The sequence below is a fragment of the Malus domestica genome, chromosome 10 (assembly GCF_042453785.1).
Source record: "Malus domestica chromosome 10, GDT2T_hap1".
NCBI classification, from domain to species: domain Eukaryota; kingdom Viridiplantae; phylum Streptophyta; class Magnoliopsida; order Rosales; family Rosaceae; genus Malus; species Malus domestica.
In genome coordinates, this window is record NC_091670.1 from 42,686,197 (window position 1) to 42,698,232 (window position 12,036).

General features: G+C 39.4%; 3 protein-coding genes across 3 annotated transcripts; 1 reads left to right on the forward strand and 2 right to left on the reverse strand.

Annotated features, from left to right (window-relative positions):
• LOC103422479 (uncharacterized) lies at window positions 1-1,134 on the reverse strand. The gene has a single exon (XM_008360541.4). The coding sequence runs from the start codon at window positions 866-868 to the stop codon at window positions 215-217; it is 654 nt and encodes a 217-aa protein (XP_008358763.3). The 5' UTR covers window positions 869-1,134; the 3' UTR covers window positions 1-214.
• Window positions 1,135-6,289: 5,155 nt separating this feature from the next.
• Window positions 6,290-8,269, forward strand: LOC103429725 (mitochondrial pyruvate carrier 4-like). Its single transcript, XM_008367854.4, has 5 exons — window positions 6,290-6,449; window positions 6,910-7,008; window positions 7,114-7,166; window positions 7,673-7,746; window positions 7,933-8,269. The coding sequence occupies exons 1-5, from the start codon at window positions 6,395-6,397 to the stop codon at window positions 7,976-7,978; spliced, it is 327 nt and encodes a 108-aa protein (XP_008366076.1). The 5' UTR covers window positions 6,290-6,394; the 3' UTR covers window positions 7,979-8,269.
• Window positions 8,270-8,561: 292 nt separating this feature from the next.
• LOC103412551 (uncharacterized) lies at window positions 8,562-11,187 on the reverse strand. Its single transcript, XM_008351095.4, has 3 exons — window positions 10,637-11,187; window positions 9,346-9,504; window positions 8,562-9,060 (listed from the first exon to the last, which is right to left on the reverse strand). The coding sequence occupies exons 1-3, from the start codon at window positions 10,982-10,984 to the stop codon at window positions 8,953-8,955; spliced, it is 615 nt and encodes a 204-aa protein (XP_008349317.3). The 5' UTR covers window positions 10,985-11,187; the 3' UTR covers window positions 8,562-8,952.
• Between the last annotated feature and the right edge of the window lie 849 nt (window positions 11,188-12,036).

Here is a 12,036-nt window from a genome sequence, read left to right on the forward strand (position 1 = left end):
TTGTGATCATGACTCCAAAAGTCAAAATTTAATTACCCATTTTCTTTTTACATAAACATGAAAGGGTAATTTACAGGCAGCCAAAAAAAAAAAAAGTAGTTTTTTCTTTGGAAGTGAAGATGAAGAAGATGGAATTAGCTAAACCCACCTCAAATTAAGCCATATTAGAGCTCAATTACCTTCTTCAGCGAAGGAGAAGAACTTAACCTAATAATTATTGACTCCACACACCCCATATTCTCTCTCCAAGAAAGCTCACAAACCTTCTCACTGACCCTTTTTCCGAGTCTTCCTCATCAACCTCTCCGCCGCCGCCACCGGCCTCTTGATCCGCCGTGTGAGACTGAGCCAGCTCCTTCCTTTTCACACTCAACTCGGACCTCTTCAACTCGCCCGAGCCATTATTAACCCTACTCTTGTTCCTCCTCTCCTTCCTACTAGTCTTTGATGAAAACCCTTTGCTCTCAGTCAGCAGCTCGTCTTCAAAAGCATCGATGATCTCGTGGATGAGTTGGCGATTTGGCGACTCGTCCCATCTGACCCAGTAACTCGTGTAGCACCTGAAGCAGTTGCAGTTAAACCTAGCCGGGTGGTCCCCGGCAACCACACCGCCCCCGCTGCCGCCCTTTGCTGCTGCCGTCTTTTTGGCGGCGGCGGTTGTCCTATTACGTGGAGGAGCGTACGAGGAGGAGGAGGAGGATAAGTTGACGGAGCTGTTAGAACAGGAGATGAGGTAAGCCAGGACTTCTCTGTCCTCGGGTGACAGAGCCGCCGCCAGGGTGAGGATGGTGGCGGGAAGAAAGGCCAGGTGGTCTGATATGATTGGCGGTGACGGATGAACCGCTCCCTTTCGGTAGAGCTTCTTCATGGTTTAATTGTTGGTGAAGCAAAGTCTTACAGTTGGCGATGAAGATGGTGAGGTTTTTAAATAGAGAAACAGAGAGAGATGAGAGAGAGAGAGAGAGAGAGAGATAGAAGCTCTGGCCTTAGAAGGGTTTGCTGAGGTTATATTCCAGATTCAGAGAGAGAGAGAGAGGGAGAGAGAGAGGAGAGAGAGGAGAGGCATTGGAGTTGGTCTCTCTCTGGCCTTAGAAGGGTTTGCTGAGGTTATATTCCAGATTCAGAGAGAGAAAGAGTGAGAGAGGAGAGGCATTGGAGTTGGTGATGGGGTGATGTAATGAGTTTTTGAAAGTTAGGTTCTGATCGGGGGAAGTGTTCATGTGCGACGCGGGACTACTGACTGTATCTGTACATGCAGTCTCATCAGAATGAGTGAATATTGAATTGGATTGCTTGGACGGTTGTGATGTGGTGGGACTAACTTAGTATGATATGATTAATTGTACTTAGGGTTGGTAAGACTTTCTCAGTCGAAGCTTTGGCCTTATCTGCGGTGCCGCATCATTAACAACTATCATGCAACATGAATATATGCAGTACTATATAAAATGAATTGCGCTTTGTTACACGTGACAATGTGTGATAATATTGTAATAGTGGCATAGCGATTTTGGCCATATCTACAAGGTTAAAGGAAAATAGGCAATGAGAATATAAATGTGACCGTATTCTAAATCAATCGCATGCTGTTATGTAAAAATATTAATTATACATCAAAATATGCTAAGTTTAGAATATTTGTCATCTTGACATCTCTAGTATGATTTCTAGTGTTAATACAAGCCAAGGACCTGAGTATTTTAAATACCATGCAATTTAGACTGCGTCAAAAGGAGTTTAAATTGAATAGATGTTTGAATAATACAGCACTGCAAGTAGGATGTCATGTTTCGGATGCGAGTTCCATTTTCTAGTAACGTGCATTTTGCGCTATAGCTTGTTGACTTGGAAATTGAAAACATACAACTGTCTTTTTTAAATCCAAAAACGGACAATGTGTTGGACAACGTTGTACATTTTTAAAATTTTGAGTAGGATCTGAAAAATCTATAAATTTCCAATAAAAAAAATTTATATACGTCAAATGGGAGCACCCTGATGAGCGATGCACGAAGGCCATTGGGAATAATAGGAAGATAAGTGAAAGAAGGTTCACACAAGAGCAACTTATAGTTCTGCCGAATCCAATTCGAGAAAAGCTAAAGGTACACAAGCCACAATGGTCAAATATGAACCGCGAGTTTTGAATTTCGCACGTTTATAACAATTCAACACTAATCGGATTAAAGCTCTGCATTCCCTCAAACCATCAAGAGGAACTGTTTGGATGAGTTTTGATCCATGATTCCAGGTTTATTGAGCTCCTCATTGGTTACTGAATGGCCAAGACCAGGATAAGAGTGCAGTTTAGGAACGGGTGAAATGTAGGAGTTGCATAAACGTGGAGTATACGTGCTTTTAATGAGTGTTGTGTAGCTTGCATATTATTAATTTATTACCTTCAACTCGCAGCTTACACCAGCTAGTTTGACGAAACGGGGTCCTGATTCTCCAGCTTCAAGCAATGTACCATGTTGTCGGCTTATCCCATGAGACCACACAAAATAGGTGTCTGCACATGTATTCATGCATACGTAATCAGATTGTTGAATCACGCGAAAATTCTAACAAACGACCAGTTCATGTCAACCAAATTTAACATTGAGACCACAAACTAGACATAACGGAAGATTAGATTTCATTTGAAATATATCAAATGAATGGGACAAAGCCCAGGATGATGGCGATGATGGTATCACGGCAATGGATGGACATGCTTTTTCGAGTTTGAAGCACGATAACGAATGCTAATCATGATAAACTTCTGAAAAGTACAATTTTTGCTTCTGGTTTTATTTGTTCCATCAGAGATGAATTGAAAGGAAGCCATCACTAAACACTGCACCTCCTCCCAAAGTTTTAGGGTATAGCAGAACACTTGCCAATTCCAAGGAACCTGATAAAAAGATTGTATTTTCGAGTTACCAACAGTAAGGAATTCAACGCGCAACTGTTTCTAACAGTGTAACTTGTGTAAATGTGAGTGCATAAAGAAAGAGATCGACCACCTTGACTGAATCCACACACAAGGACGTTACTAGGATTTGTGCCAGTTTCTATCTCATTGTCTTATCATCTTATGCACATTCTTAACGGGTTTAAGCAGACCAGCTTTTTCTCGTGGATGTCAAACCAAGAAGGCATCACAGCACCATCTATACAAGAACAAGTAAATCAGCATACTGAATGCCATTAGATCGTACTGACTTGCTTTAGAACTAATTATGCTCTTCATAAAGTCGTAATCAGCACAAGGATATCTCTGCAACATTAAAATTGAGGCATGCTTTCTGTTAACTACATTGTAGTGTTTGGGAATTGAAAGGAAAATCAAGAAGGAAGATTAAGAGAAATGGATGAACAGAGAGTTTGAGAGAGAGAGAGAGTTTAGAGAGAGAAACAATTGATTGTATTGATACTGAATTAATTTCTTTACAACTATGAGACTACAGTTTATATAGTCACATTCTCAACTGTCTAACTAACTATTTTAGAATGATATATTCAACATCCCCCCTCAATCTCAACTGGGACTTCCCAGTTTGAGATTGAAGCAACCCAATCAATGGAGCCAAGTAAAAATAACCCAATGTCCCATGTTTAGGTACGCCAATCGTCCAAAAGCTGAAAGCAGTATTCAAAGTACTTTTGTCAGACATCAGCAAGTTCTGTGCTTCAAATGAGTATCTTCTCTGCTTCAAATGTTATCAACCCTGAATTGCTTAACAATATATCAACAAGAAATGCACTCCGGCAATCGGCCTTAATGGAGGTGCACACAAGAACAACAAACAAGACTTTTCAACAACTTTACTCCGGCTATCGGCCTTTAAGGAGTAACACACAATATCTGAGACAAAACTTTTCACTCCGGCTATCGGCCTTGTGGAGGAAACAAACAACTTACACAGAGATAATGGCTTTGGCCTTATATCCCAAATCAAGAGTGCAGAAAGATGGCATCGGCTTTGTTTTCTTTCGCACAAAAAAAATCAACAAACCCAGAGCAAATAATCGTGAAGCAAAAAAACTTTGACTGCGATACTCCATCAAACACATGGAGTGCAAGATATGAACGAACCCGACAATTCTTCGAACCTGACAATTATGCGAACCTTGAATCTGTACCCGAACTAGAAAAGAATCTTGAACTAAGACACTCTTGGCAATCGGCCTTAATACACGAATGAACACAGAATCCTTCATTGAGACAATTACACAAACAGTTGATATGCTGGAAAGAGAACCAGTAATCGAAAACAAAACCTGAGAACTTGAATCTTGAAAGTATACCAAATCACAGAGAAGCACCATAAATCTTCAACAATGTAAGCGGAAGAACAAAAAACTTACTGCAGCAATTCATCAAACACCAACGATGCAACTTGATTCTGGACTGCAGCGAACAAGAAGCACAAGATTCTGAGGAAAACCATGAATCTGGCGAAGAAGCACCAACTTCTGAGGAGAACTCCGATTCCGGCGAATCAGCACCAACTTCTGAGGAAACCTCCAGGTCCAGCGAAATAGCGCCAACTTCTAAGGAAAACACCGATTCCGATGAAGACCCAATGTCAGTGATCGGTTCCAATGAAGTTGAAGGAACCATTTATGGGAATATCTCTGATTCCGGCGAAGCAGCACCAATTTCTGGGGAAATGTCAATGACCGAAGCACCAATTTCTGCGAAAATCTCCGGTTCTGAGCAAGAATATCAGCCAATTTCTCCGAAAATGTTGAATCCATGGAAACAAGAGGAAATACCAAATTGTGATGATTATGTTCCATGGTTGATCGATAACACTGAATTTGTACAGGAACTCGTTGAGGAGCTGATGATTGGAGATCCACCTTTGCTCGATTACTCTAACGAGAACCCTTCAAGAAACAAAGTCGCCTGGAACGCGTTGGTGGCACCAAGGATCTCCAAAAGAACGCTCCTTCTCAGTCGATTCACATCCACAATAACTGAGTAAGAAATTGATTCTGCTTCCGTCTCCGATTCGGGGATCAGAGAAAAGAAGAAAACACCAAAGAACTTAGACGAAAAATTCAAGAAAATCTGAAGAGAAAATAAAACCAGACAAAGAAATCTAAAAGAAAATACGGAACCACCAGAATCAATGGCGTAAGCCTGGTGGCTCTGATACCATGTTAACTACATTGTAGTGTTTGGGAATTGAAAGGAAAATCAAGAAGGAAGATTAAGAGAAATGGATGAACAGAGAGTTTGAGAGAGAGAGAGAGTTTAGAGAGAGAAACAATTGATTGTATTGATACTGAATTAATTTCTTTACAACTATGAGACTACAGTTTATATAGTCACATTCTCAACTGTCTAACTAACTATTTTAGAATGATATATTCAACACTTTCAATGAACGAAAAAAGAGATTTCTGCAGTTTCAACGTTAACCATTCCCTAATTTTTTTGAGACTCCAATTCTAAGAGCAATGGTACATAACTTAAGCCTGCATTCCAATGCCTTTGATGGCAACTGGTTTCGCTCGTAAGTGGTCATACAAATTGTAACCTTTCTAAATGACGACTTGTCAAAATTTAACCATAAGTCTAGAATTTGTAACCAAATATTTGCAGTGTCAAATACCAAGGACCCTTCAAGTTCGTTTTGGCCAATAAGCATTTCATCGCAAATGCACGTTAGGCCAATAAATCAGGGCAGTGTGCCCCGCCCCCTTCTACGGTTCTAACCAAGCTCGAATTCCTTTTCCCGAAATTAGAGCAGTTTAAAATCTCATCTTGTTGAACAATAAAAAGTATTTGATTAGAACAATTCAAGAGCTTTGTATCAACAAATCCAGACCCCTAGTTAACTTAGTGTTAAGCAAAAATCATCATGATAGTTTTCTTTGCAAAATTGAATAAAAATCGTGGATATATATCTTATAGTTTTATGGAGATAATTGTTGAATTTTTGTAAAATTAACGGCAGTAAAAAATTAAAATTACATGTTATCGCAAGCTTAAAATCTCCCATTAGTACATACAAATGCAATATCATATGTTAAAATTTAAAAAAAAAATCGCTGTTTTACCTAGCGCCTTTACAACTGCTACAGAGAATATTTCATTAGACCAGCCCGGAATCGGATCCCTATCGGAGCCTGCTAAGCAACCTATCTGGACCCTTGAAATTTGATCCAACAGCTGTAATTATTATAACTTTTAAAAAAATTCTCTATTTGTAACCGTTAGATTAAATTTCAAGGATCTAGATAGCTGCTCAATAGGCTCTGATGCCATGCCGAGGAGGGGATCCGGTTTCGACCAGCCCGCCTTTAAGTCACACGTGGCTGGCCATCTCAAAACACTAACAGATATATTGGTCTCTCTGACTTTCGCGAGCTACAGAGCTTAGAGAGAGAACAATCGATGGCGGCTACGAAGCTCCAAGCGCTGTGGAATCACCCGGCCGGCCCTAAAACCAGTGAGTCCCACTCCCTCCGATTTCACATCCGAATTATCTTATTCTCGATATGTTTTTATTCGAATTTTCGCATCTTTATATTTTCTATTTTTTTTTAATTTGCAACCCTTTTCAAGACTTAGATCTTCTGCGTTGGATTGACTGAGCTGTTTCTCGTACCCTTTTCTTCTTTGATCGTATATTGTTAATTAGGTTTTGATAAAGACACCCAATTGAGCTTTTTCCTAGAAATTAGAAGTTGGAAAAGTAGTTGGTTCTTTAGAATTTAGTTCAATATGTTTAAACAACAACAAACAAACCTTATCTCATTAAGTGGGATGGCTGCATCTATCGTATGACGTGAGCGCGTTCGGTTTTGCGCCAAGTCTTCCGTTAGACCAATGTGTTCAAGTTTTATTCTTTGGATTATTTGTGCTTATTTTTCTTGATCAAGTGTAGTGGAAAATTTGTTTGATTGCAGTTCACTTTTGGGCTCCCACATTTAAATGGGGAATCAGCATAGCTAATATTGCTGACTTCGCTAAACCACCAGAAAACCTTTCATATCCTCAGCAAATAGGTTTGTTCTGTACATATGTTGTTGTTTCATGTTCTATACGACAGTAGTGGATTTGTCTGGTCTCGCCTCAAATTAATGTGTTTCCCGCTTTTGTTTTGTACCCAGCGGTTGCATGCACCGGAGTTGTCTGGTCCCGTTATAGCACCGTCATTACTCCGGTAAGTTGCTCGGTCCAGGAAGTGTCAAATAGCTGTTTTTCTGTGAAGTTTTACATAATACCGACAATTGTTGCGTGGTTTATCTGATGAGATGAATCCATATACAGCTTGTGCTTTTACTTTTTGTCGTTCTCTTTTTGTTATTACCAAATTTTGTAGATCATGTGAACTAGGAATGTATCTTATGTGGATTTGGCATTACTTTCCGAGGAGAGATAGGTTCGAGGATTAGATTTCAGGTTTCCTTAGATGATAGACCGGCTTTCAGTGAACTTGTGAGTTCCAAAACCGTAGATACATAATATTCGTCATAAGAACAAAAGAGTCATGGATGTACTTTGATGTGGAAATAGAACATAAAAGGGGACTTGGGGTAACAGATGAGTGAAAGTGCATGCATTAAGGATTAGCCCTTTGGTTTTCTTCTTGATTCTGTATATTGGAGCTTTCCTGGATGGAGTTTTTGCTGGATTTTGAGCTTTGCGTTCTGCGATTCATAATTGCAGAAGAACTGGAATCTTTTTAGTGTGAACGTAGCGATGGCAGGGACAGGCCTCTACCAACTCAGTCGTAAAATACGGTAAGTTCAATGTAATGTTAATTGTTTTGATGAAATTTTGGTGATGATAAAAGGGATAGCTCTTACTAAATAGTTCACTAAACAGTGCTTGTTATCAATGGTTAACTGGAACCGATCAAAACATTTTTATGGCGTGTTCATCATGACACGAACATCTGTATGAGATAATCTTCCTACTTTTTCCAGGCATGACTATTTCCCCGAGAAAGAAGCAGCAGTTGCTGAAGAATGATGGCGAAAATTGTACCAACCACATCTTGTCATGGGTGCCAAAGTTCATGTCGCCTCCTTCCCTTCCGTTTCTATTCAATTTGATTTCATGTTGCTTCCTTCTTGGAGGGATCTGGATAGTCGAGTTTGATGTGGTGACGGATAGTTTGTAGTTTGTACTTCTCTGTTTGATTCAGTTTGCAACTGAAAAAAATTAGCGGGCAGTTGAACAGTTAAAAATCCCAAATTCGCTAATAAATTTTATCTCCAAGTCGCTGCTATATTATTTTGATTTGCAGTGCATGTATCTAAATCTGGGCAGTTCATATTTCGTAATCCCTCCTCCCCCACTTTCCCTGGTTCTGTTGTTCACTCCTGCACAGTTGGCGGGCTGCGGCCTACTCCCATATACGAAGAGAGTAGTGCTGTATTTTCCGGTCAGAAGGAAGACGGTAGTGGATGAAAGTGACCAATCTCACATAATTTCAGGAAAGTTAACTACTGACATATCTGTATAATTGGAATGATCAAGCATGATGAAACTACAACATTTCCGACCCGTGCTACATCTCGATGGATTCGCAACGATAATCGGCCTAATCAAATTGTAATGAAGAACTAAAACTTCATAGATGTTTAAGAGTTCAAAAGTTTACAACCTCAGTAAAATTTCGAAGTACATGTCCCATCTCAGAAGTAGACAAAAATGGCCGGCTGAAAAAATTCAATGATTTTAATGTTGAAGTATGTAAGTTTTGCATCTTATACCGAATGGGTATAATTTGCAATCAGCTAAACAATGAAGACTAACAGTACACGCGAATGCCACTGAAACTCACTTGCCCTGTATGGCCGTAGGTAACTTATAAAGCCAAAAGGGAAAACTGAATTCCGAATTCGTCACCAACAATTAGCTGCTCCTTGTAAGGTTATGAGTGCCAGTTTTCGAAGACCTCCAATATGGGCTCGCTTAATGCTTGAACCAAGTCGCTGCAACTAACCATTTCTGGTTTGTTCAGCTTTCTGACCAGAATCGTTATCGTTTTCATGCCCATTCAAGCCCAAACTTAAATTCAGATCTTGGCATACTACCTGATTACTCTCCTGCAATGAAACAAAAAAAACAAGCAACTGTTAATAAAAAAATGAAACCAAACTTCTTTCGATTTACCATTAGAATTCAAGTACCAATATGATTTCCGCAATTTCTTAACAGAGAAAGGCGTAAATTAAATACCTCCAACAGAAAAGTACAGCCAATTTATGGTTCCCACACACACTAACGCATATGATAAGCATGTGTCTCCACCATACAAAGTAATGCTACACGAACCCAAAAAAAGAAATGGTAGAAAAGAACGCAAGCATAAAAAGGCATAAACGTTTCACCTGATTTTCTTCCATAGGAACGTCATTAATGTCAGGTTTTTCATCTAAACCATCATTCTTTGGGGTTGCCTGTGTTTCAACTGGCTCATCATCGACAGAGTTGCCGTCATCTTCAACCTCCTCTGCAGCCTCATTTTGCTGTTCTTCTAGTAAAGCAATCTGCTTTGTCAAAAGGATAAAATTATCATTCAACAGAAACCCCCCCACCAAAATCAAATAAAATCCTACACAATTAACCCCATTCCAATCATGGAAACCTGTCTGGCAATGTTATGATGGAAACCTGTCTAACGATCCTACCCAACTTAAATCAAAATGAACTCAATATCATTATTATCTTAGAGCCATCCTACCCATAATCCAATAAGAAAGTGAACAATCATAGAGAACCTCTACACTGTTTTCAAATGTTATAAACTCTATACGCACCAGTAAAAATAACTATTCCCAATATCTCAAACTCAAATTTGACTACTTCACTGGGGTAGAAGTTAGGCGTTTAAATAACTAAAAGGCAGTTCCCGGTGTAACCATTTTCCTAACTATCCAGTGTAAGCAAACCATGCATCTGTATTCCCTCCAGCCATCCACCATAAGAATAAGATTTCTAGAGCCAGCTCACTTTATGAAATTGGTAATGTTTCTCCAAGTTGGAAATTGGCGACATGATGTTATACTTATGACACACCCAATATCACTCGGATGATGCTTGATTCAGTCAAGCATGCACTAATGCAGGTTTTAGGAAAACAAGAGATGGCCGGACAAACCAGAAAGGTCTTCAGAGTTCAATCTTTTTCACTGAATCTAGCTTATTTGCACATATAAACCCCAAATCTTAACATAACACAATGTATAAATAGGTACTTGTAAATATTCAAAACTTGTCTATCGCATTGTTCCATCGCAACATACTTGTAAATATTCAAAACTTCATAGCTGCATTTACCAATCACATCATAAAAACCAAACCAAAATCATAAAAACCAAACCAAAATCCAACAACAATTCTATCTAAACATCAACATGACAAACAAAGATAACTCATAACTCAATTTCAAATATTCGTTTTTCGACTCGAGGACTTGCTGCACGCATTATGCACCTCCTTCCCCAAGATCTCTGAAACTAAACCCTAAATTACTATTAACCCAAAACACACTATCAACTCAATACAAAAAACCCCACAAAGCTTTCATTAAAAAAAGTACAAAAATCAAACAACCCAGAACATCAATCAGATTCCAATCACAAAAAATCAATCAAACAAGCAAAATTGGGGTAAATTTACCGGAATGTATTTGAATTTTCGGCGGGGCGGCTCATCGCTCGCAGCCAAAAGGCCGTCGTCCTTGGCAGAAACCTTGTCCCTGTCCCCTCCATTGGCGACTGCACCATTACTAATGGTAGCGTTTTGGCTTTGGGCAATTGGGGTCCACTTGTAAAGCAAGAGATGGGAGCCGTTAATACCGTTAGAGGAACCGTTAATCTGGTGAGAGTGATGGGTGGAGGTGTTGTGGTTGGAGGGAGGAGCTACGTGGACCCACTTCTTCTTCCACTTCCTTACCGGCCCAGTGAACACCGTGGCCGGTCCGTGCCGGGTCGAAGTCCGCCCGAGTCGGGCCCCAACTCCCTCCATCTTGCTGATGGATCTCCGATTCTGCGTTGGCGAGTCGTTAGGCGTCCGATCCGTCGTTAAAATTAAATAAAATAAAATAAAATAATTTTAAGAATTGCTGTATGATTCTTTGTTTCTTTGCTTTCTCTCTCTAAAACAAAGACTTTCTCTCTCTAGATTTGGGTGGGGTGCGTTTTTGATTCATGTGTATGGTTTCCGTGTCTGGGTGGGATTGGGTGGTGGTCATTCATTTTTACTATTGTGATGCTAAATCAGGGCCGTCTACGCGGATTCTTACTACATTGAGACCTTTTCTTTCTGATTCACCAATTTTTTGAAGGATTAGGATTCTTTTCCCTCCTCTTTTCATCACATCCTCTCATATTCTCATATTTTGTTTTTTTCTTGCTATAAAAAATTAATCTAAGATGTTGATGTGGCTTAACCGTAACCTTTCAATTAGAAGGGGAGGGAAAAAAATATGGGAGAAAATCCTACTCTTTTTGGAAACCTAAGGAATCGTCAAGTAGAGCTAGACTCTATTTACTACGATCTAATAATATTTCTCTTTATTGGCAAGTGAATGGCCTTAAGTTTAATTTTTGTCAAGGACGATTTTGAATCACATTATTGTTAACGCATTATGAGGTTTAACCCACTCTCACACCATTTTAGTGTAAACAGGACCTGCCTTGAAGGGGTGCGAGGAGTGCGACCGCACAGGCTCCTGTTTTTTGGGGGCCCCCTAAATTTAATAACCTTTGTAATATACTAGATATATATTATAAACGTGAGCATATTAAACAAAGTTGTCATAGCCAATTTGGCAAGTGTTGTTTTTGCTATCTACCTGTGCACGGGTTCAAGTCCGTGCCTTGCGTATATTTTTAATTATGAAATTTTTTTTCAGCTGTGCTTATTTCATATTGGGCATTTTCTAGGGTTTTTTTTTTCTCCAAAGCTAGATAAGTATTATTGTCATATCCTGGGCTTGACTCCAAGTCCGTGCCTTGCGTATATTTTTAATTATGAAATTTTTTCAGCTGTGCTTATTTCATATTGGGCATTTTTTG